We start from the raw sequence: 25,032 nt of genomic DNA on the forward strand, positions 1-25,032 counted from the left end.
TGGTTGGCTCCCAGATCCCTCAAGACCCCCAGCTATCTAGCTCCTCCTTTTCCCCAGGGCCATTCCACTGACTGCAGATCCTGCCTTCCCCGGGTGTACTTTGGTGACAGTGTTAAGTCCTGGATTCAGTGTAACTGTGTACCTGTGCCATCCTGTGTCTGTAGTCCAGTTCCTTTGCGAAGGTAGCCAGAGCTGTTGTGCCTGCCACTCGAGGCCCCCAGAAGAGGCAGAGAAGCCACCAGGTTTAGCACTCAAGGATAATGAGATAGTACAAAATATCTCATTAATTCTATATCAATTGCCTATTGAAATGATAGCCTTTGACCATGTTACTTTAATTAAAGAGCTTATTAATTTCTCCTGAGTTCTGGCTGTTTAATATGGTTCTGAGAGCATTCAAGGCGGCTGGCATTTATGGCCCATGTCCTTTGTATATCAGACAGTGCTACCTACACAGCGGGCAACTTGACCCGAGGGGACTGGAACACAGGCAGGTTTCAACATGGGAAAGGGGAAACTGAGGTAGGGTGACCCTAGCCAGAAGCTATGGCCGGATGGGAAGGGAGCAGATGTGGATTTGATCCATAGCTAGCCACGTGGGATGGCACATTTAAGATGAAATTGGGGAAGTAGACAGAGTGAGAACACCCCCTCCCAGCCCTCTCCACATGCCCCACATACCCTATATACCCCCATTTCCAAGTCTTTGAGGATAAGCAAAGAAATAAATGGTGCTAAAAGCTTTTCTTCAATCTTTCTTTTCTTTCCTCTTCTCCTCTTCCTTCTTCTCCTCCATCTTCTTCGTCGTTGTCAACTTTAAATTTTACACATATGGGTGTTTTGCATTGTACATATATCTGTGTACCGAGTGTATGCCTGGTGCTTGCTGTGGTCTGAGAAGGATGTGGCATCTGCTGGAACTGGAGTAAACAGATGGTTGTGAGCCACCATGTGGGTGCTGGGAATTGAACCCAGGTCCTTTCAAAGAACAACAAGGGCTCTTAACCGCTGAGCCAGCTCTCCAGCTCTTCAGCTCTTCATCTCCTAGTCCTTATTCGTGTATATCAGGGCAGTTGGTCCTCTGCATAAAGTTAAGATGTCAGCTTTTGGGGTTGGGGATTTAGCTCAGTGGTAGAGCGCTTGCCTAGCAAGCGCAAGGCCCTGGGTTCGTTCGGTCCCCAGCTCCAGAAAAAAAGAAAAGTCAGCTTTTGGTCTTAGGGCAGATGCAGCCTTGGACTGGCATCCAGAGATATGTTCCTTCTGTAGCTACAGCTTTGGGGGACATTTCAAAGTCTTAATTTTGTAGTTGTTTGTTTCAAAACAAACAGGCCTATGGCTAGTCGCCGAGACCTACTCAACTTCCATTTTGCAGGTAAGAAAACAAGCTCATACCCAGTGGCTTGCACGGTCATTGCGTGCTTACCAACCAGTCACTTCAGAGAGAGTGGAGAAAGCTAGCTCTCATATCGTCATTCAGAGGAGCCATGAGCAAATCTGACAGTGTGACAGGCACAAAGATGTGCTGAGCTTAGACGCTGAGGACCCTGAGCATCCCCTGCATCTGAGATGCAGAACCTGTGTGCTGAACGTGGCCGTGTCGCACAGGATGGTGGGGCTGTCAAAGAGCTGACAACCAAGGCCCACACTGGAGTCCTTTCCCTATGGAGAGCTAGAAAAGTCACTGCAGGCAAATAAGGCCCGTCATCCTCGGTGTGCTTCTTGCTCCCTCTAGTGGCAGAGTTCAGCAGTGCCTGCAAACAAAGGAGAAATCTTGGGGGTCCACGTCTCCAGGACGACAAAGCAAAGCAGGTAAGGGTCTCAGGAGCTGAGGGACAAGACTCAGCTCACAGAACACAGCAGAGGAGAAATCTACAGGTCAGAAGCATGGCAGTAAAGTCTAAGGGGGGAAAAAGGCTGTAAACTCACGATCTAGAACTGTACCCAAGGAAACAAGCAATTCATTGGGATGTCAAGACAGAAGCTCAGAGCTCACATCTGATCAGAGTAGACTGAACTTAAAGCTGGGTGTGGCAGTGCAGATGGCTTAACTCCAGCACTTGGGAGGCAGACATAGGTAGTTTGGGGCTAGCCTGGTTTGTTATACAGAGAAACCCTGTCTTGGAAAAACAAAAGTGAAACGGAACCAGGAGCCTTTTGGAAAAACTAGAGAAAACCTTCAGGATCTCGGGTTGAAGGGAGAATTTTCACACCGCACCAAAATCGAGTTCAGGGGGTTGGAGGGGCACATAGAGTCTACTACAAAAGCCACTTGTGCAAGGGACTTGAGTATCTGAAGAATATGGGGTATTGCTATCCTGGTAGTGCTATCTCCTACAAACACTGATGGATCCTCTGTACTCGACAGAAACGCTTCCCTGTGGACTGAATAGCAGAAACTCGAATGCTCACAGCAGCGGTCTTCCTACTGGCCAACAATTTTAAGCCATCCAGTACCTGTGGGTAGAGCAGACTGGTATCCCCACAGATGGACCACTGTAAGCCACGTGCAATGTGTGCTTCTCAGAGGCTTCAGCGAAAGCGGCCAAGTACAGGAGTGTAGGCAGAGGTCAGACTGCCTGCCCGTGTTAGTAGGTAAGTACATGGGGAGTGTGGAGTCCCAGTAGCAGCAACTGCCTGATCCTGAGGGCACCTTCATACATGTGAATCCCAGTGGTGGGACTGGCATGTTGTTTCGTATCCACTTCAGCTGTGTGCCACATGACCTCCCATCATAATGAAACAGAATTATGAGCACGGCGGAGGGACTGAGTCAGTGAGAGGTGGGGCAGAGGGCGAGGGACTTCTCTCAAAGCTAGGTGCAGACGATGAGGTACTAAGGAACGAAGATAAAGTTGGATGAGGCAGGGGGCTTAGGGGTACCGAGGCCAAGTCTAAACCAACAAAAGGGAGGGCTCTGCGCACTGGTGTGGATGGGAATGGTCCCCGGGGTGGAGATGTGTAGAGGGACTAAGACCTTGTTGGAGATGCGTCATTCCCAGTGTGCCCTGCCTTCTGCTCGTGGAAGGTGTGAGCTTAGCTGCTGCTCCCACTACCTGTTGCTATGGCCTCCCTTCCACCGGCATGGTCCCTAGCCCTCTGGAACTGTAAGGCCGGTTAATCTCCTATAAACTGCCTTAGTGTCTTATCAGAGACTAGCAGGCAGCCTCACATAGACGACCCTGGCAACAAGGTATCACGGAGGAAGTGGGGAGCTGCTGTCGGAGGTGAATATGTCCTGACAGCTGAAACTGTGGCATGAACTGCCCAGATCAGAGTGGCCTAAAATGAGATAAAAGGCACAAATCCCCTTAAATAGACGTCCCAACAAGAATGGGGCTCCACTCACTCCACTATGGAAGAAACTTCTGGAACAACCTCAAGTGTAGGTATGTGGACTAGCCTACTAGCTAGCAGAGCCCTATAAAACCACCACGATGCTGTGCACCCAGCCTGCGGGCATTAAGGCACCTGAAAGTAGGCCCGATTACAAGCTCAGAAGCTTCGCTGAAGGGAACAGGGCCCAGGAAAGCCAGAGGGTAGGCAGGAGCCTGCTGCCAGTCAGCTCCGGCCCAGCTAGGACATGGGAGGTCCACAACCTCCTCTAACCCACACCTGAGTGCTTCCATTGGCCACACTCACACAGGTAAGTGGGCCCAGGGACATCCACAGGTGGAATGGTGTCACGGTCAGGTGGAAACAATCATGAACACTATGGAGACAGGACTGGGGTGGGCCCATGCGCTGCTCACTGCTGTTTGGCTGATCTCAGGAATGACCCCATCATGAAAGCACCATCTCTTCTTGGACACGAGGACTCCCCCTCACTGACTGTGTGGCTGTTTCGGGGCCTATGAGCCAGACAGCAGGGACCTCAGCTGCCTCTCGGCAACACATGCATTTGGTCTCTCATGGTTCCTTGCATTGTTCCACAGCCCATGGTAGCCCTGTGAGGACCAGCCCTGCAGGCATGGGCTGGACATGGCATGTGGGTAGCACAGGACCAAAGGGCTGAGTGAACGCAGCACTGTCTCAGCAAAGCTGTATTCCTGGGCCCTCAGGCTTGAGCTTACATGGTCATGAAACATTATCTCCAGCTATTTAGAACTTGGGTCACAGGACCCAGCCAGGTTTGCATATGCATTTATCCAGGGACCAAACATCTCCGTGTTCACAACGCATAACACTAGCTCCTATAGCAGTGAGCGTCCTGCTCTGTGCACACCACCGACTTAACAATATAGCTGCTAGTGGCCACAAGGCTTCCTACCATGTGTGCATGTCCACGTGGAGGCCAGAGGATGACACTGCTGTCTTCCTATTGCTAAAAGGTCACTGCTTAGACCAGGCTGCCACCCCAGCATCAGGGTTACAGGGTGCTAGTTCTGCCCTGCCTTTGTTCTGTGGGGGAGGGGGGGCCTTGAACTTGGGTCTTCTCTCTCCGTAGCTGCTTACTCGCCAAGCATCTCTCCTGCCCGGGATGGTTTCCCTGCAGCTGGTCTGGGACACAGCATGGGTGGGCAGAGCTAGCTGACACCTCTAGCCACCAAAAGCCGTGTCATCTGAGCAGCATGCCCACAGCCATTGTCTTAGGACCAGCTTTGGAGGCCGCTGAACATTCCAGAAAGCTATGCAAAGCTGTCTTTATTGATGCTGTGTATTCTCTTCACTCACTTCTGTTCTGCAGCGCATGCAGAGGTCAAAGCAGCAGACCCATGAGGTCACCAGTCATTCCCTGTAAACAAGGCTGGCCCGGCAAGGCCACACCCTCACAGCCCTGAAGCCTGCTTGGTCTGCTCAGCCCCAGACTGAGGCTACAGAGAAACAGTACCATCTGCCTCACAACAGCAAGCAGCTACGTGAGTGATTCAGGGCTCCAACCCCAAGGGAGCGAAGGCACCCTGTGATGGCAGGTCCTGCCTACTCCAGACCTCCCTAGAGATCCCCAGGGCACCACTCTAGGCACTGACAGTCGTGCGTGGTGCTGTGGTCAGCGTATCCTTCAATGTGAAGGTGCTTCCACACAGCTAATAGAGACTCATTAGCTAACACGGTCTGTCTCCCTGCCGCTGGGCAGGAGACTGTGCTCAGTGGCAGAGGCAGTCTCTAGAGACCAGAGGCTGCTGAGCTCGTGGTGGGGACGGAGCTGCCACGATCTCCCTGAGGGATAAGCCAGACAGAAGGGAGAGGAGAGCTGGCCGTGCGGCCCCAGGGATGAGATGACCAAGCCGAGGTCAGCAGCTAAGGGCTGACTGCCCTGGCTGGGCACGCCTTTTTGGTCTGTTCTGGGGACCCTGGGTGGGGGCTCCTTTGCCGCTTCTTCTTCAGCTGCTGCTTCAGCCTCTCTTCCTTTTTCTTCAGATAAGAGGTCATGTTGTCAAAGGTGGCCTTGTACAGGCTGCGGAAGCCATCATCTGCACCAGCAGAGCCTATGACAAGGACAAGAAGAGATGCCAGGTGAAGTGACTGGGAACATGGCCCAGGGGCCAGACCTATTTCCTCTCACAGGTTGGTCTCCGGAATTCTACCTCCCTGACACCTCATGTGACCCAACCTTTGGGATCCACGCTTGGGCTGGACCTGGGGACTTGTTCCAACAGAATATGGAAGGGAAGGGATAGAGGTGGGAAGCAGGGTCAAGGGATCTGCTGACATCTGGTCTGTGCTTTCCCATTCACTGATAAAGTCAGCTGCAGGTCCTGAACCAAGGGGAGCACAGAAGTGAGGCCTAAATCCTGCAGCCACCTCCTGAGTGGGAATGGACCCTGCCCAAGGGGAACCTAAGACCAGCCAGGGTCAGTCAACACCAGTGGATGGCAGGTGGTCTACGGAGGCCACAGGCTCCAGCGAGCCATGGCTCTGGGTGGCAACACTGCAGGAGGCTTCCTTGAGTGTTAAGCTCTGGTACTACGGGCAGAGCCCCTCAGCCAGTCTCACCCTGGTGAGGTACATGCCAAGGACAACCAGCTGCATGCTACAGAGTGTCCTTAGGTCACCCTACCCTGCAGGTGGGTGTGGTCCCCGACCTCCAGCAGCCAAGGCTCAGGATGCACAGGCTAGTGTGGTGCTCCTCCCCGCCCTATCCACATGTGCTCATCTGTGTGTGGAGCGTCTGTGAAGACAGACTTTGATCTGAGTCTGCACAGGTAACCCTCAACGACCGGACTGAGCAAGGCCCAGAAGACCCAGAGGGGCTGGCCGGGCAGAGCATGAGGAAGTACAGTGGGAGGCCAACAGAATGGCTCAGGAGGGAAAGGATCCTGCGCCAAGCCTGACAGCCTGAGTTTCAGCCCACATTCTGCAGAGGCTGTCTCTGACACATGCTGCAGTCAGAAGTCCAGGGGTGAGCAGCTGCAGGCCCAGACTGCTAACACAGCCTGGGCCACAGGACACACTGCAGTCAGTTCAGAGTGAGCAGCCTGTCCTGCCTGCCACACTTCTTTCAATTCAACACAAGCCAGTCAGGCTCCAAGATGGGCTCTCAGTTGAGAAAACGCCCACTGGACGGCCCTGTGGCGAGTGAGCCTGCAGGCTTCAGAGGGCACAGCCCTGGAAGTCTAGGAACACTAGTTTCTAAGAATTGGCTTTGCAACATCTTTTCTGAGTAATCCTTTGTTTCATAAAGACTGGGTCTGGGTGGTTCTGCGTGGATGAGCATCCTCTGGCCAGGAAATACAACAGAGGACACCCCAAGCAGCAGCTGAGTGCTGGACTTCGAGTCCTATTCTCAGGTCTTCTCACTGCACTCGCAGTAGCAGAGCTTAGATGTATTATACACCTAACAGAGTTCTCACCTTCCAGCATGGCCCAGCTCTCACGGAGATGGCTGCAGAGTCTCTGGGACACAGCATCGTCAGGAGCAGCCTGCAGGTGACAAGTCAGCCGGGTCTCAGAGCAGGCAGAGGCCTGGCAGGGACACCCCCGGGCACAGGCACCTCCAAGAAGCTCTCCAGAGTTCCCAGTGCTGTTCTACCCCACCCAAAGCCTTATGGGATTGGCTGGGATGTCCCCCAGTGCTCCCCTGCACATCAGTACTCAGCAGGGCCCCGGGCACAGGGCCTGCACACCCACGAGGCCTAGCGCTGCCTTCAGCAGTGTGGGATGAGATGGGGTCGGGACCCATCACTGATGGCAACTCAACCTCCTGTACACAGGAACCGGTAAGTACCCAAGCCAGGGCAGACAAGCTGCCTCAGGGTAGATTCAGCCTTGGGACCTGCTGTGATCAAGCAGAAGAGGTTCAAGGCTGTGAGGAAATCTCATCTACACCCTGCCGCTCCCACCAGGACAACAGGCTCAGAACACGGAGATGCTGCATGCTCTCACCTGCCACTCGCTGCCCATGGGCCTCCAGAGCGCCAGAGGGGCATCACGGCAGTCCTGCAGAACCCACAGGCCCCGAGTCTCCTCAAATACAACATCCCACACCCGGTGAGGGAAAGTCAGCCGCTGTCTGAACACCAGCTGCTGTCTGCTGGCATCAAGTTGGAAGACGAAGCCCACAGGGACACTGTCCAGGAGAGAGAGAGAGACAGGTCACCACCACAGCAGCACGTGACATCCAAGCCCTAGGCCTGCCTCTACGACCTTGAAGACGCTGAGTCACCCAAACCCTGGGGGATGGTACGTGTTTGTGGTCTGAGTTCTGGGGCAACTTGCTTTATAGCAAGAACTAATACAGGACAAATGAGATGGCCACCCACACGGTTCTAAGTGTACATGTAAGTGTTTCTCAACCTCTGGGTCGTGATCCCTGGAGGTAGCAAATGACCCTTTTTACAAGGGTCACCTGATACCATGGGCAAACACACGTTTACAATTCTTAACAGTAGCAAAGTTACAGTTATAAAGTAGCAACAAAAGTAACTATGGTTGGGGGTCACCACAGGTGTGGACAGAAGGCCAGGTTCTCTCCTCTGCAAACCTGTACTATTCTAACGTCTAAGGAAAGAGCATCCCCAAGCTTCACAGGAGAGCATGCAGGGCAGCAGAGGGAGCCCCTCGATTATACCCAGCCCCCCAATCTGCCCCATAGGTGCTAACTCGTCACCGACAGTGAAACCTGTTCTTACCACTCACACAGAAGCACCACATAGCTCTCCCGTCCCCAGAATGCAATCCTGGATGCAGCCAACCCCTGCAGAGGAAGCAGCTGATTAGCCAGGCCACCTGTGCTTCCTTCTCAGTGGAGCAAAAGAGCACGGGCACCACGGATCCCGTATGATGCCCACGCAGGGTTAGAGTACACCAAAACACTCTGGAATCAACAGGAGGGGAGCAGCCAACCCCCCTGTCCTCAGCCTGACCCTGGCTCTCCCCGCAGGCCTCTGACAGTGGGAAAGCAGGGATACACGGGAAGAGAGGCTGTGATAAAGACACAACTGTCCACCATGCTTCCCAGGACAGGAGGCGATGCACATAGAAGATTCTGAAAGCCCCAAGTTTCACGAAGTGTAGGAAAGAATGTGCCTCTCACTGGCTGGCCCAATTTTAAGCTAAGCAATCTGGGAACATCCCTGATGCTAGAGGAATCATGGGTACAGCAGGTACCAGGGGAATCCATGAGCACAAAGAATGCTGGCATGCCACCAACACTGACAGAACATCGTGAGGCTGTCTGCCAACATCTTTTAATATTCAAGTGTGCCTGGAGGCCTTTCTGTAAGCTAGCCCCTGTGTACACACGCAGTGCGATGTGAACTGTTTCCATCAGGCACTGCAGAACTGGGAATCCTGTGTGTGTCCCCCAAGCCCTAAGAAGTCACACACTAAGATGACTTCCCATAATGAGAGCAATAGGAGATGGCTGGCAAACACCGGGGTGCCCAAGATGAGCATGAAGCTACCTTGTGGACTGAATGCTCGCCAGGCTCCTGTAGGCTGGCCAGGTCACAGCACTGCAGCTGGCAACCACTTCTGTACTTCCAGAGTCTCAGGGTGCCGTCCTGTACATAGACAGAAGGGTTAGCACGTGGGCTCAAGAGGCCTGTCCCAGAAGCAACAAAGGCTGGGGGAGGGCCGGGGAAACAGGACGCTGAACATAGCTGGGTGCAGACAGAGCCCCTCTGACAGCTAGGGCTCCCTTATGAAGAAAACCCTCTCTGTAGAGTACCGCAAGCTAAGCAGTTGTGCCACACCTAAGAAAGCCTCCAGGATGACAGGCGAGTCAAGACACCTAGCCATGGCACAGAGGCAAAGGAACCAAGATGGCCAGCAGCCTACTGAGCAAAGTCCACTCACACCGCCTGCTGTGCCGGGACCAGGCAGGCAAACACACATCAACTATGCACACAGCCCTGAAGAAGGGGCCACTTTAAGAGCCTGGAAGACACTCCCTCTAGTGGCCACAAGCAACAGAAACTGGTGGACCTGGCATCCTAGTTGGGGACAAGGGGCTGGACACTTTCTTTTGCTGTGAGCACCCAGCAGCAAGCAGGGAACTTACCCCGGAGGAAGAAAGCAGCAGCTCAGGATGACTGGGCACCACAAAGATGCGGCTCACAAACCTGCGGAGCAAGGCTAAGTCACCCAGAGCATGGGAGGGAGCCTCGAGCTGCTCAGAAAGGGAGAACACGGTCACCCCTCCCATACCAGCAGGTACTAAGAACATGGCTGGGCACGTTTGTGTCCCCGACATTACATCTGGACCAAGGGTGGCAGGGCCCAGTTCTGCCAGAGCATTGTCGCGTGCAGCTCTGCATGATGCCTCCATGCAGGGTCAGTGAGTCTCAGAGGGCAGGGCACCAGAGAAGAGGAAAGCCATACTACTGAGCACCAGAGAAGTCCCCAAGAGGCCTCTGTGTAGCCAGTCCATACCAGTGCCCCCAGGAAACCAATCAGAAACTCCTAGCTGCAAAACCCAACCTAGTTCTGTGGCTTCCAACTGCACAGGACAACAGCAGCCACTATGCCGCCAGCCGTGCACCTGAGCAAGCACCTGACTCTCCAGGAACCCCACACCTACCCTGCAATCCTCCTGGCCAGACACATGCTCTCCAGTGCAGGCAAGAAAGCTGCCCTTCTCCCAGCTCCTTTTATTTTTTTTAATGTACAAGTGTCCTGTCTGCATGTATTCCTGCAGGTCAGAAGGCATCAGATCCCATTATAGATGATCATGAGCCACCCCACTATGTAGTTGCTGGGAACTGAACTTAGGACCTCTGGAAGAGCAGCCATTGGTCTTAACCGCTGAGCCATCTCTCTAGCCCCTTCTCCCAGCCCTTATCAGAGACTTTATCTTTCTCAAGACCCAGGCCTCCTACCACAAGCTGGTTCACATAGCTCCCTTCATCTCCATTACCTCAATACCAAGCCAACTGAGCCAGGCCTGGCCTGCAGCTGCCATCTGAGGGGCCCTGGCTGTAGTCCTAAGCCCTCCAAGAGGAATAAGCTGTGTGCATCCCTAAGTCACCCCCAAGTCCTCAGCAGCTAAGAAGGGACCAGTGCACACAAAGCTGAACTAAAAGGCCACGGGGGTTCCCTCCCTGCACTGCAGAAACCCCAAGGGCTAACAGGTACAGTTCATTCTCAAGTCACTGTACACAAGCGACAGGTTCCTGCAGAAGGTAGAGGGGTAAAGTCCCCAAGGAAGTAGGCAGCACCAACAGAAAATGACAAAGAGGAGCAAAGGGCTGCCACATAAACACCAGTTCCACAAACCACAATGTGACAAGAACCTGAGGCAGGAGTGCACGCCCACTGGAGTGAGGCTCAGCGGAACCCAGCGCATTCTCTGAGACAACTACAAGCCGCGCTAAGCTGTGGCAAGGTACAAGCTGACTGACATAGCCTTCTTCAAGGCCAACTTCTGCATCCCACTGGAGAAGTCAAGAGCCAGCTCAGAACTGAAGTCTTCCAGGCCTCCTTCCCACTGTCTGCAATAACGTGCTTTCCGTTCAGTGCAGACACACTAAGTGCTGTTCCCTGTGCACCCTGCAATCAACCTCTGGCCAAAGAGCAGTTTTCTCCACCAAAGATCACTTGCCAGGAGAGCACAGGCGGAGACCCAGACATTTAACTCCTCCCGACAGCCTGCAGTTACCAGGGTACACTGGTCCCTGGGCCCGGAAGAGTTTGCAGTGTGGACTGTGGAAACGGGCTGAGCAGCACCAGCCCAGGAGCTATGCTGGCCCTGGGCTTCCCACAGCTCACAGCCCTGGGTTTCTGCAGCTCTCACATCTATGGGAGCCATGGGCCTGACACGGCCATCGGAGCCTCCAAGTATCCCTTAGCATGAAGCCCCTACCAGTATACCCAAGCACCAGTGCCCTGGCCCACCCTCATTTATTAGACCCGACTTCCTTGTCTGGGGAAGGGGCAGGGTGGCACTTACTCCGTGTGGCCCAGGCAGAAAGCCTCGATGCTGTGTGGGGCGGCAGCCCAGCTGACCCGGATCTTCTCATCCCGGTCTGCGGTGAGCACAAACTGGTCATCAGGACTCACAGCCTACATCACCAGGCAGAGGCGACAGAAAGAGAGCCACTCACTGGGTGGCCTTGCAAATATCATCGGAATGCTTGGATTTTCTCCAGGCTTCCCTGAAGGCTTTTCAGGGAGCTGAAGTGCATCTTGGAAGGGCAATGGGAACTGGCAGGGACAGAAGGAGCTTCTCTACTGTGAGAGGGTCCTCAGAAGTGCCCAGTTCCCATTCCTCAGCTTAAATCAGGGCCAGAGCCCTTCCCTCTATACACTAAGTCCAGGTCCAATGCCACCCACTCATGCCTGCTGCACCCTTCCCAGCCCCCACTCTGGACAGCAGCAGCCAGCCATACTAAGCATTGCGCACAGCCCTTGATGCTACCCACCTCGGACTGCCCCAGTTCTGCAGACTGGAGGCCAGGGTCACAGCTAAACCCTAGAGGGGAGACCACAGGCCAAGTAGCTCTCACCACTACCCTACACTGCCCAGACTGAGGACCAGAGGTGCAGAATGAGGATCACTCGCCTGTCAGTTCCACTCCAGCCTCCTACTCTGGGATCCCCATGCTTCTCCCACCTGGCCCTGCCCATGCAGTGTTGCATGTGTGTTCCCACATACCACATCTAGCAGCATGGAGAGGTGCCCAAGTTCCAGCCTGCCACATCCACCCGAATCCAGCACCGGGAAGGAGTAGACGTCTCCAGACTTGTCAGCCACCAAGACTCGATCCTCGGAGGCTGTGAAGGTCAGGGCGGTGCACCTCCGCACCACCGTCCTGCAGAGTCAGAGAGCTGAGCTGCCTCGGGCCCCAAGTCAGCGCAGGCCCTCCTCAGACCCTAAAGCCAGAGATGGTCCCAGTTTAAAATGGCTACACGCACAAGGCTTTGACGTCACCTAGTGCAAAGGGTAGCACACACCCAGCTCTCGCTGTTGACCACTCAACTCCAAGTGGCCAATGGGACTGTAACGCAGGCTTCTCCTACACAGCCTGGCTCGGTTGCAGGCTGACCACATCTAGGCCCATAGGTCTGGGGGTAATAAGTGTGTTAACAGTTCTGATTTAAGAGCTGATGGGCTTAGGAGCACCTAAGTCTACAGAGAATCTGCTCCTTACACTGCAGAAGGTGGTGCCCCAAACACACAGCTAAAACAAACAATGCCTTCAACCTATTTAACTTTTACAATTCCCCCTCAAAAAATGAAAGACATAGCTGGGTGTGGTGGCTCACACCCTTGATCACAGCACTCAGAAGGCAGAAGTGGTGGATCTCTGAGTTTAGGGCAGTGAGTTTCAGGACAGCCACGGTTACACAGAAAAACCCTGTCTCAAAAAAACTAATACAAAAACAAAGACAGGTAGGCACACACCTGACATCCCAAGTGCTAGCTATGCTACAAAGCATATATGCTCTCTAGACCCCAGAGCCCTGGTATCTCCCCACCAGCAGGACCACCTGGCTCTACCTACCCCCAACCCACCTCAGCCCACCTCATCTGTGACTCTGCTGCTAGGTCTGAGTCTAGAATCAGGAAGGCCATGGGCACTATCAGGTTGTCAGACCTTCAAGTGGCTGTAGGTGCCCTTCATACCCAGAGCAACGTGAGCCACGGGCAACAGGACAGCCATGAGTCAGCCAGAATTCCCAGTACATGACATAGGGACAGTGTTGGAGACCACTTAAATCTGTTAAATCAACCCATGTCAAATCACAGCACTCCCTGGCCCAGGCCCCATGGTAAGTCCAAGCTGCAAGCTGGTCCAGGTAAGGAGCATTGGTCCCAGGGGAAGGCACCCAGATGGTGTTCCCTGGTAATGTCACCCATCGCTCTAAGCCTGCTCTGCAGTGCACACACCCTCACCACAGAAACCCTGCCTCCCTTTCCTTTGTTGCTCAGCACTGGCAGTAGCCACTGCTGAGGAGCTAATGCTGGGGGCAGAACAAGACCCACACCTCACAGCAGTGGGCTGGCCATACGAAGGCCTGAGACAGGACCCACACCCTCACAGCAGTGGGCTGGCCATACACAGGCCTGAGACAGGACCCACACCCTCACAGCAGTGGGCTGGCCACATGCAGGCCTGAGACAGAGCCTGAAGCTTGAGGACAGTATCCACAAGAGACAAAAAGAAAAGGGAAGGGGTTGGCTGCACTGCTGCTCTCCTCTATCTGTCTGCGCAGCCGCAGAGTAGGTGCTCTAGAGGGGCACAATGGAGGACAGGAGAGAGACAATTAGGCTCTGGGGCCAATGAACCAAAACAAATGGCCTGAGCCACCTAGCAACCGCGTCTGTGTTAATGGGTTCAATGTGCCACTGTGCCAAACTCAAGCACAAGCTCTACACAGGTCAAGACAAACCACCAACAGTGACGCACAGGACTCCATCTGCCCAGAACTTGCTTCCTACATGAGTCTTCCCATGCCACACTGCTGCTACACAGCTCCAGGCAGACACATTCATGGTACACTGCCAACCTCTCCGACTATGGCATAGAGGCACCAGGAAGGTATCTGCTGTGGGCTCAAGCCTGGAATTAGGACCCAAGTCCAATCATCAGACGAGAAGTATGCAGGGAAGAACTCCAGGAGCTGAGGCAGAAGCCCCACTGAACCCGACTGCGTGACAGCAGGTGTTAGGCACTTCCCTAATCCTCTGGTCTCAGGGTTTGCAGCCCAGAGCTCCACAGAACAACGAGTCCTGCCTCTCCTCTCTGGTGGGCTCCAGTAGAGAGGGAACAGGCTGGTCTCTGCCAATGTGTCTCCCTGAGGAGCTCTGAAGCTCCCATTTACATATGGTGCTGCCCCAAGCCATCCTTCAAAGACACAATGTTTATGTCCTGCCAGGCACTAAGGATCTCAAAATTCCTGCCACAGCAGTCCAGCCATAGCTCTGTCAACTCATATCCCCAGCAACCCAGTGCAGAGCAAACAGGCTCTTCCTCTGTGCTGTTACAACTTTCTGCAGAACACTTTCTAGAATAGTCCAACTTCTCACACATAAAACACCACCAAAACTAAAGGTTTCATTGTCCTTTTGTGTCTTCATGTTTAGCTGGTAACCCTGGTCTCTGGCCCAAAAGGCAAACCCTGTTCTCTGGTCTATATGGCTACCATTCTCAACTGACGAACTGTCACCCACAACTCCCCCACATAAGACTGAGGGGAGAAGCCAAGAGTGGTGGCCCATGCCTTAAACCTGGCCCTCTCTGACTAAGGCACAGCCTGATTTACAGAGGGAGTTTCAGGACAGTCAGGGCTACAGAGAAACCAAGGAAGGAAGGAGAAGAGGGAGGGAGGAAGGGAAAGAAAAGAGGAAAGAGGGAAGGTGGGAAGGAAGGAGGAAGAGAGGGAGGGGGAGAAAGAGAAGAGAGAGAACGGAAAGGAGACTGAAGGCAGCAGCTGGATAGCACCCAGGCCTCAGCCAGGAAGCCCAGAGCAGCCTGGGGCTCCCCAATGGTGTGCAGGACACACAAACTCAAATACATGCAACTGGGGTTGGGGATTTAGCTCAGCGGTAGAGCACTTGCCTAGCAAGCGCAAGGCCCTGGGTTCGGTCCCCAGCTCCGAAAAAAAAAGAAAAAAGAAAAACAAACAAACAAACAAAATGCAACTGTTGGAGCCAGGCTGCACGACAGGAGTGTAAAGGTGGTCTCCTCAAGGAAACAGGTTCAGAGTCCAAGGAGATCTGTGCCCACGAAGTACAGTGACACCACAGTATGGAGTATGACAGCCTCCAGTGTAAAGGGGACTGAGCAACCTCCACTCCCACATGCCTGCTGCCTTCCTGATCAGACCTCCCTTCTCCCTTCCCTTCCCATGCTCACCTACACATGCCCTGCCGTCAGACTTCCCACCAGACAGAGAGCGAAGGACTTTACCTTGCCCTACTAACTTCGTGAACCCAAAATTCCAAAGGAGTTGTTTTCTCAATTTTGGAAATTTTTTCCAAAAAGCTCTTACAACTCTGTAAAAAGTTTGAAAGTCCTCTTGCTGAAAACAAACAAAAAACAACAAAACCCCTGAAAGATACAAAAAGAAGTTCGCAAAGAGCAAGCGACTGTCCAGCGTGCAGAGAGCCACACTGCCTCACAGGCAGTTGAGATGGAGGACTTGAGAATGCCAAGTGATGAGAAAACACTTAGAAACCCCCACAGGAGCTGGAGAAATGGCTCGGCTGTTCAATAGCTTGCTGCTCCCGCAGAGGCCCCGTGTGGTAGGTCACAGTCATTGACCTCCAGTTCCAAGGGCTCCAACATCGTCTTTTGGCCTCTTCAGGCACCATGCACATACTCCGTGTGCACAGACAAGCACACTGTGGGCCCGCCCAAATGCTACCTCTCCGTGCCTGCAGCCTGCACTACTGCTGCTGCCTTCTAAGACATGGCAACGACATTGCATTCTCCCATACGCCTTCATCCTAGGAGGCGCCGGGTCTCCTTGTCAAGTCCCCTAGCTGAGCTGCTGGCCAGCTGTGCACCCCCATGATCTAAAAACGAAAGGTCAGAGTCTGTCTGAGCTCACACCCAAGTGCAGCCCACAGCCCATGGGCACAACCACCATGTAAGCTTATGTGAGCCACATACTGGGGGCTAAGAGTGCAGGCCAGAGGGAGAACACACTCTGAGCACGAGGGGCCGTGTCCCCAGCACCTAACTAACAAGTCACAGACACCCCACCCCGTCCCAGGCTGGCACACCAGAGCCTGTGCTGTCATAGGTGACCAGGTGACTCTTGTGCGTACCTCTGCAGTCGGTCAAGGTCCCCATCACACTCTCTTAAAAACCTTCTGTGCATAAGTGTGGGTTCTCCCGTGAGGATACAACCATGCGTGTGCTACAGTACACACGTGAAGGTCAGAGGGCAACCCCAGGCAGTACCCTTGCTTTCATTTTGTGTGAACAGCAGCTCCTGTTCTTTGCCACTGCATACACAAAGCTAGCCTGTCTGCGACCTACAGAGTTCTCTTGTGTCTAGCTGCCATCCTGCTGGAGGGCTGTGATTACGGAGGCACGCCCTCATGTCCAGCCCTACGTGGGCTCCAGGACAAAGGCACCTGCTGCCAAGCCAGTGGACCCTGGTCTTATCCCCAGGACTCACATGACAGAAGAAGTGGCCCAAGCACACATGTAGGTACACATATGTAGGTACACATACTACACACACACACACCAGCACACGCAGATAAGTAATTTAAAAACAGAGAGCCAGCGTCCTGCTGGAGTCGCCTGTGTCTGTGGGAGGGCCTGAGGAAGCCTGGCACACTGAGTGTCCTGTTAAGTTCCTGTGCTGTTTCTAAACAGTGCCTACCTACTACCCGTCTAAGGTGCAAGAGCTTATGCACTGACAGGCAGCGGTTCAGGCCTCTTTCTCTAAGCTGACGGAGAGAGGGCGGAGTGGATGTACGCTCTTGATACCACCTAATAGCCAGAGTTGGGGTTTTTGTTTTTGATTTTTTAAACTCATCTCTTAGGAAACAGGATGAACTAAAACTCCAAAAAGCTCAGCTGACACTTCTGAGCATCAGTAGTTCAAATGTCACACCCACAGCTATCCTGGTGGGATGAGTGTGTGATGTCCCACAGGCTCATGTGTTTAAACACCTCATCCACAGCAGTGGTGTGGTTCTGAAGGTTGCAGGGCCTTTAAGAGATAAGGCCTAGCTGCAAATATAAGGCCCTAGGGCAGACCATGAGAGACACTGTCCAGCCCTGCTCTCCGAATCCTAACATACCCAGAGATCAGCACCGTGAGCTCGGCCTGGCACGCCTTTCCTTCCCAATTCATGCATCCTGACACTACCAGCACCACACCTGTCCTGAAAGCGCATCCTCTGAGCGACCAGCCAGGACAAACCCTCCTTCCCTGAGCTGCTTCTGTCAGGGATTTAACAGCAACAGAAACACTGATGGATAAACTCAAGGTTGGTTAGATCAGCCAGTGGGGGTGGGATGGGGGTGGGCTGATGCCACAGAAGAATCAAGAGATTCAGGAGACCCAGAGCATCTGTATTTGGTTGTCTGAGCCCCAGCACCATGTACCACAGTGACACCCACCTCCACGCTCAGGGATAAGGTGGCTCTGAGAAAGGGCAGCATCTCGGGAAACACAGATTCACACACGGTCTCCTACTCCTTACTATGGCCACCTCCATCTCCCTCCCTGCACACCGCCTTCAGAAACAACAGTGAGTGATGCAGAGTTGCCTGTGGAACTCCTGGGGAGAGGACCATTAGAGCCACCCGTGCTCCTGCCCAGTTGCTGGTCTCACCCAACAGCTAGCTTGTCCATTATCTTCTCCTCAGACACACAAGGCTGCACCTCATCACCTTAGCTTACAAATGCACACCACCCGCTTCTACTTCCCCAAAGCCCGGGTCGTGAGCTAACAGCCCCAGCCTGCTGGGCATGAGGCTGCAGCAAAGTGGAGAGCAGGAAGGCACAGTGGCACTGAGTGCTGGCGCTGCAGCCACAGGGGCCTCTACAGAGCCTCTCCCAACTGAATAGCCCTAGACTGCCCACTTAACCCCCACACCACCCAACGTGAGAGAGGAGCCCATGCCACCCCCACATGCTGTTAGGACTCAGTTAATACTCGTAAAGCTCTGCGATCAGTGTCTCACTCATGGCTGGTACGTCATGTTAGCTGCTGATTACAGTGGTTACTGTCACTATGGCTACTGACATGCAAGTACTAGGAGTGCATAGGACATCTTAATGACTCGGTGTTAGCATTTCATACCTGACACTCAGACATTGCCATGGTTTTGTACGGAAAAGAATCAGACGCTTACTGTCATCAGTTAAAGCAAAATAGCGGCCAGACTTGGAGAAGGTGGACGCCAGAATCGTGTCACTCCCCCTGTCTGCGGGCTGTCCGTCCTCCCTGAAAGGGCAGGGGAAGAAAGGGAAAACAATTAGGCCTCGTGTGAGTTGCCGGGCTTGTCCATTCTAACACAGGTAAGTAGAAGGCGCGTGGTCAGGCACTTCGTGCAGCCAGAGCATGATGAGAGATTAAGGGGACCCAAGCATGAAACCTAACACAAATGCTAATTAATATCCAGTGTGGGCTGGAAGGACTCTCAGCGATCACGTGGCCTAGCCCTCATAGACATGGACTAATCCAAGGCTAGAAGCAGGGGTTGATAAAATTCATGACACACTGAGTCACAAGTCCAGGCCACCACACAAAACAGTCACACGCTGCTTCTTACCTTTCAATTAGTTAACTCCCCACACCTGCCCTCAGTGCATTTCGTTTGAAACGGTCACTCTTACTTTAAGGAGCCAGTAACAAAAATGAGTACTAAAGAAATTAAAACAAAAGAACCTAAAAGTTCCCCGGGAAGGTCCCACATAGTCTGAATGCCCACAGTCCAAGTTGCTTCCATGTTTCTTTCTGAACTGGAATGCACAACAAGGGAACAGGAGCCAGGACTTCAGCAGGCTCACCGGTCTCAGCGCTCAAACCACAAGCGACCATGCTTCCCCACCATCTCACCCTTTATCTTCCTGCACGGACTTCTTCTCGGCAGTGCTGCAGTCATACGAGAAGAGGCAGTCATCGTCGCTAAAGGGAAGAGATAGGCATGAGCAGTTATTAACAAACACACATGATTACTGCATCTTACCCTGGGAACAAAAACACATCACTGTCATTACATCATGGGTCTTATCCATGACAGAGAAGAGCCAAGGACTGCCACTGCTTAACCTGTCAGCATACATCATGAACAGTCGGCACGGTCCTGTTCTAAATCAGTTCAGTGTGGCATGGCGGTGCAAGCCTGGAATCAATGCAGTCTTCTTCCAGCCACCAACCTGTTAATTCTAAATTATGTTCTGATATGGTTTTTTGTTATGGTGGTGGTTTATCTGTGTAGCCCTGGCTGTCTTGGAACTCACTCTGTAGACCAGGCTGGCCTCAAACTTGGGATATCCACCTGCCTCTGCCTGAGTGCTGGGATCAAAGGTGTCCACTAGCGAACCCCAGTTCCCCCACTCCCCTCCCCCCCGGCCACCCACCCATTCTGATATTTTCTTTTTAAAAAATTATTTATTATATATGTAATGTTCTTCCTGCATGCATGCCTGCATACCAGAAGAGGGCACCAGATCTCGTTATCCATGGTTATAAGCCACCATATGGTTGCTAGGAGTTGAACTCAGGACCTCTGGAAGAACAGCCAGCTCTCTTAACCTATGAGCCATCTCTCCAGCCCTCTGATAATTGTTTTCAACTCAGCTTTGCTCTCAAATTTAAAACCGCTGAGGTTGTCCTTACATAATTCAGAAACAAGTCTCACCTGCCCCCATGAGCCTCTGGCCCTTACTCAGATGAGAATCACATTCCAAATCAGAACTTAAGCTCCCTTCTTTTGCTCTGACCTGTAACCTAGCACATTAAAGCATCTGGTACTATTGACAACCCATAAAGCGGCTTTATCAAAGACTTTTCCAGTTAAACACTTAACCGCAGAAAGAGAAATCATCTTCCAAGTCCGAAACTTTGTTGGGCATTCCCCAAAAGGCACAAACTGAGGAACAATTCCTAATCTTCAAACATCTAAGTACCGAAGCTAAACGGGATAGGGGGGAAAAAAGCCGACACGGACTGCCACTGATTCTCTAGGTTGGTGGTAATCAACTACTTGCTCAAAGAATACTATCACCGAACACGACGTATACATAAGGACAGAAATAACAAAGCAAAACGTTATGTCATGTGAAGGGCCTTTAGGGAGATGCCCACTTCAGGCTCCGCAAGCATCCTGGGTTTGGAAGGTGTCGGGTTAAAAACCTCGAAGGGGGTTGGGGATTTAGCTCAGTGGTAGAGCGCTTGCCTAGGAAGCGCAAGGCCCTGAGTTCGGTCCCCATCTCCGAAAAAAAAAAACTCGAAGGGCAACAAAAGCCGGGTTGCTGGACGCAGATGAGGGAGAAGGAGCACGTTTTGCGCTCAGTAAGAACCTGCAGGGTTCCCTAATACATGATTCTCAACAGGAAGATTCCAAACGGGTCAGGATTGAAGCCAGGACCCCCCAGAAGCCTGGGCAATGAGACACCCACGTGACTTAGCCCTCCCGACGCCGCGCAGGCGCCACAAAGTCCGGAAGTGCCCCTACTCTAAACCGAGAGCGCGCCCCGGACCTGCCGTGCAGATTATGGGGCTATAGGTCCGGGTGAAGGGGCGCCGAGGAATCCGGGAAGACACGGAACATGGCCGCTCCGGCCTCGCCGCCCTCAGCACGAGCCTCTTACCTGCTCGCGGTGGAGAAGGCTAGGAACCGGCTGCCTCCTCGCACCACCAGCGTCTGGGCGCACAGTGCCAGGCCCGCAGAGCTCGCCATGGGCCCGTCCGCCGCCTCCGCACACGTGCGACGCTCAGCGCCCTTCCTGGTGGCGCCGGCCAGTGACGTCACCCGGCACCGCGCGAATGGCGTGCGGGGCAGGAGCATGCGCACAGGGAGAGGTCGCATTTGAATACCTCGGAGGTGCTGATGCTATAGATTCCCCGCGTGCCTTTCGCGTTGATTGACTTTTCCGCCCGTCAGGTTAGGTGGTTCCTCTTGGACAGAGCCTGGTACTCAGTTTGTGCCGTTTTAAAAAAAAAAAAAAACCTGCGTGACATTAGTACTGGATGGCCAGGCCCAATATGTGACCATGTGTGATTACAAATCGCTGGAAATGTGCTACTTACGGTCCTTATGAAAGACAAAGACGTCTTGGACCCCAACTGTCACACGTGTGTATCGAACGGTGTGCCTCCCCAGATCACCAAAAGACTCGTTCCATCCATCCCAGTGACTCACGACGTCCAGAATGCTGTGGTCTCTTTTGGTTGGGTGTAGACCCCCCCAAGACAGCTCATAAAGAGACGGTTCATCTGCTCCACCCACCCAACACACCCGAAACCTATTTCAAAGTCACACTTATTATACTGTGTACAATTGCTATCTCTAGGCTGGGAGGTTCTCCGGGCGAATCCATCTTTTTTTTTTTTTTTTTTTTTTTCTTTTCTTTTTTTCGGAGCTGGGGACCGAACCCAGGGCCTTGCGCTTGCTAGGCAAGCGCTCTACCACTGAGCTAAATCCCCAACCCCGGTGAATCCATCTTATAAAGCAGCCGTTGTTGGCTCCATTTTTACCTCAAACTGAGTCAGAACAGCTCTTCGTTTTTACTTGAGCAAGTTACACAACATCTGTCTAACAGCATGGATTGATGAGAACTACTTCTGGAAGCTGGGAGGTGGCGGCACAAGTCTTTAATCCCAGCACTTGGGAGGCAGAAGCAGGCAGATCTCTTGAGGCCAGCCTGGTCTACACATTGAGTTCCAGAATGGCCCGGGCTAGACAGAGAAACCCTGTCTTTACATAAATAAATAATAAATAAATGAACAAGGGGTTGGGGATTTAGCTCAGTGGTAGAGCGCTTGCCTAGCAAGCGCAAGGCCCTGGGTTCAGTCCCCAGCTCTGAAAAAAAAAAGAAAAAAGAAAAAAAAAAATAAACAAACAACTAAAAAATCACTTGTGCAAATGAGACCACCGCCTACAAATGTAATTAAGATAAATAATGGGTGAAGTTAAATTGTATCAGAGAAGCCAGGTCTTGAGTTTATCAAACATCATAGCAAGGAGAAATGGAAGCCCTTTGCCAGGCTACAGAGAGCAATGATCTAATGCTAAGGCACCACCACCACCACCACCACCACCACCACCACCCCCACCCCCTCCCCGGTCACCATGCCCTCACACAGGCATGAACGTCCATTTAGGCAACAGCTCACTCAAGACAAACACTGACGTGAAAGTGGCATCAGGCAAAGCACAGGATCCTTGGTCTGTCCCAGTTCTGAAGCCCACTGGGCAGAGTTCTTAGTAATCACAAGCAGGTAACGCCTTCACTGGGCCTGAGATCTGCCCTCTTAGGTGCCATTCCTTTTCCGGAACCTTCTTGGCTACTTTGAAGAACGTGACCTTTGAGCAGATTTTCTCCCCTTCCTGCCCTTAGGAAATCTGGAACTCAGGAGCCTTTGTTGGTGTTAAGCCACGCACAACTACCCAGTTTGCCTTGCATCAGTTGGTGGTGCTTTATTGAAGCTTCCTGGAAGGCTGTTCAGTATTAACTTCACCCCAACCCCCCTCCAAAAAGAGATGGGCTCTCATTTAAGTATAGCTGAGAAGTCCCTGGCAGTTAATAGCTTCTGGGAGAGGGAGAGTGGGTTTTCTTCAAAGATACGACCTTTGAGAAGCCACATGACCCATGATCTAGTGGAAGGTTCCACATCCTTGCATTTACTGGCAGCCCTAAGTAGACTCAGTGAATTACACACACACACACACACACACACACACACACACACACACACAAATGTACACATGCATACACACATAAGTGCACACACACACACACATAAATACACAATTGGGAAGGAATAGTTGTGACTAGGACAGGGAAGTAATGGGTGGGCGGGTGGACTTTGTCAAAAACAAATCATATGCATGTGTGACATTCTCAATGAAAATATTAAAAATAAAAGGACCGGGATGGGTGGCTCCAAGTTTAAGGCCAGCCTGATCTAGGTAGCAAATTCCTTTAAATCCTCTTATAGAGCATCTGTTGCCCTCTCTGGCCTCCATGAGCACTAATTCACATGCACAAATTCACACACACACACACACACACACACACACACAAACACACACACACACACACAGAGAAAGAGAGAGAGAGAGAGAGAGAGAGAGAGAGAGAGAGACTATAAAAATAAACAAATTTTAAAAATACATCAAGGGCTGGAGAGATGGCTCAGTGGTTTAGAGCACCGACTGCTCTTCCAGAGGTCCTGAGTTCAAATCCCAGCAACCACATGGTGGCTCACAACCATCTATAATGAGATCTGATGCCCTCCTCTGGTGTGTCTGAAGACAGCTACCGTGTACATATATAATAAATAAATCTTTAAAAAAAATACATCAAAACCAGTTGGGCAGGTGGTGGCACGTGCCTTTAATCCCAGCACTCTGGAGGAAGAGGCAGGCAGTTCTTTTCAGGACAGCCTGGGCTACATAGAAAAACCTTGTCTCTGAGGAAAAACAAACAAACAAACAAACAAACAAACCCTAAATCACAAAATTAAGTTTCCTTGTCGCTGTGGCTTCCTCCCTGGATCCTGCTGTGTGCTGCTGACAGATCAAAGCCCTAAGACAAGGACCCCCCAAGAAATAACCACTCTGGCAGCAGGCTCAGTTTTGTTGATTTATACTTTGCCTGTGTCCTTGCCCCCTTTCTCTCCTTTTCCTCCTACCCCTCCTCTCTCCCTCCTCCCTCACCACTAAACTGTTCAGATCCCTTTCCCCCACTTTCACATAATTGTGACAATTCAATCGTCCAATTCCCCAGAGGGCCCCTGCTCAGATACTGATTAGGAAATAATTGAATGTGGGACTGGAGAGATGGCTCAGTGGTTAAGAGCACCGACTGCTCTTCCCGAAGTCCTGAGTTCAATTCCCAGCAACCACATGGTGGCTCACAACCATCTGTAATGAGATCTGATGCCCTCTTCTGCTGTGTCCAAAGACAGCAACAGTGTACTCATATAAAATAAATAAATCTTTAAGGAAATAATTGAATGTATTAGGCCATTTGGAATAAAATTAGCATGTTTACACTGTGCCGAAAGCCACCTTGGCTCTACCGCGAATAGCTTTTCCCTTAGCTCAGCATTATCTTATCATCCTTTTTTTTTTTTTTTAAAGATTTATTTATTCGTTATATATAAGTACACTGTAGCTGTCTTCAAACACACCAGAAGAGGGTTTTAGGTCTCATTACAGATGGTTGTGAAACACCATGTGGTTGCTGGGATTTGAACTCAGGACCTCTGGAAGAGCAGTCAGTGCTCTTAACCACTGAGCCATCTCTCCAGCCCTATCTTATCATCCTTTAAGGGCATAGACAAAACATTTAAATATATCCTTACCACAATATATGGGGTTTTGCTAATACCACGAGGTCTTTTAAATTTATGTTTTGTAATTGTTCCTGCCTCTCTAGAGATGCAGGTTTGTAAACTGTTCTTGCATCCAGCACTTCTTCCAAATTCCATGTTGAATCTCATCTTCTTTCTCACTACCTCACGGGACTTGCTAGCAGACGCTGCCAGCTATCCGGGCACGTGGCTATCTGTCCTTGCAGAAGGAGGGGTCGCTGCACGTTGCTCCTGGGGCTTCAGGTAAGCTGTGTGCCGGCTGGGTTTAACCAGAATGCCCAGGCAGAGATACAAATCCACTGACAATGTGTTCTCCCCAACAGTTCCTACCACTGTGGCCAAGTTCATGGTGGTCCCTGTTTCCTACACCGTCTTTATGGTACCATGGAGTCACCACAGAGGAGATGGAGGCTTCCTGCTGTGGTGAATCTTTTCATCATTTCTATCATGGTGTGTGCTCTGTTTAAATGTCTCTACTAAAATTCAGTCTTTTGGGCTGGACAGATGGCTCAGTGTACTTATATATAATAAATGAATAAATCTAAAAAAATCAGTCTTTTTAAAGATTTATTTATTTTATGTATATGTGAGTACACTGTTGCTGTCTTCAGACACACCAGAAGAGGGCATCA

The 25,032-nt window shown here is 51.9% G+C and overlaps 1 protein-coding gene and 2 long non-coding RNA genes across 3 annotated transcripts; 2 read left to right on the forward strand and 1 right to left on the reverse strand.

The window, feature by feature from the left end:
• Nucleotides 1-1,724: 1,724 nt before the first annotated feature.
• LOC103694394 (uncharacterized) lies at nt 1,725-4,972 on the forward strand. Its single transcript, XR_010061035.1, has 2 exons — nt 1,725-1,809; nt 2,366-4,972. It is a non-coding gene; the product is annotated as an uncharacterized LOC103694394 (long non-coding RNA).
• On the reverse strand, nt 4,612-20,798 carry Wdr4 (WD repeat domain 4). The gene is made up of 11 exons (NM_001399044.1): nt 20,671-20,798; nt 18,914-18,982; nt 18,155-18,298; nt 12,035-12,191; nt 11,330-11,442; nt 9,443-9,503; nt 8,844-8,942; nt 8,070-8,134; nt 7,324-7,507; nt 6,792-6,861; nt 4,612-5,426 (listed from the first exon to the last, which is right to left on the reverse strand). The coding sequence occupies exons 1-11, from the start codon at nt 20,757-20,759 to the stop codon at nt 5,239-5,241; spliced, it is 1,239 nt and encodes a 412-aa protein (NP_001385973.1). The 5' UTR covers nt 20,760-20,798; the 3' UTR covers nt 4,612-5,238.
• LOC134483878 (uncharacterized) lies at nt 5,365-11,393 on the forward strand. The gene is made up of 2 exons (XR_010061033.1): nt 5,365-5,505; nt 5,684-11,393. It is a non-coding gene; the product is annotated as an uncharacterized LOC134483878 (long non-coding RNA).
• Nucleotides 20,799-25,032: the final 4,234 nt, after the last annotated feature.

Source organism: Rattus norvegicus, chromosome 20 (assembly GCF_036323735.1).
Source record: "Rattus norvegicus strain BN/NHsdMcwi chromosome 20, GRCr8, whole genome shotgun sequence".
Classification (NCBI taxonomy): domain Eukaryota; kingdom Metazoa; phylum Chordata; class Mammalia; order Rodentia; family Muridae; genus Rattus; species Rattus norvegicus.

Bases quoted from the DNA above. Each gene is read 5' to 3' on its own strand.
- Wdr4 (NM_001399044.1), bottom strand. From the start codon at position 20,759: ATGGCGAGCTCTGCGGGCCTGGCACTGTGCGCCCAGACGCTGGTGGTG. The intron at 12,192-18,154 runs GTATGAAATGCT...CTGACTCTGCAG, and splicing joins TGGCAATGTCTGAGTGTCAG to GACGGTGGTGCGGAGGTGCA. The intron at 8,943-9,442 runs GTAAGTTCCCTG...GTCTATGTACAG, and splicing joins TGCTGCTTTCTTCCTCCGGG to GACGGCACCCTGAGACTCTG.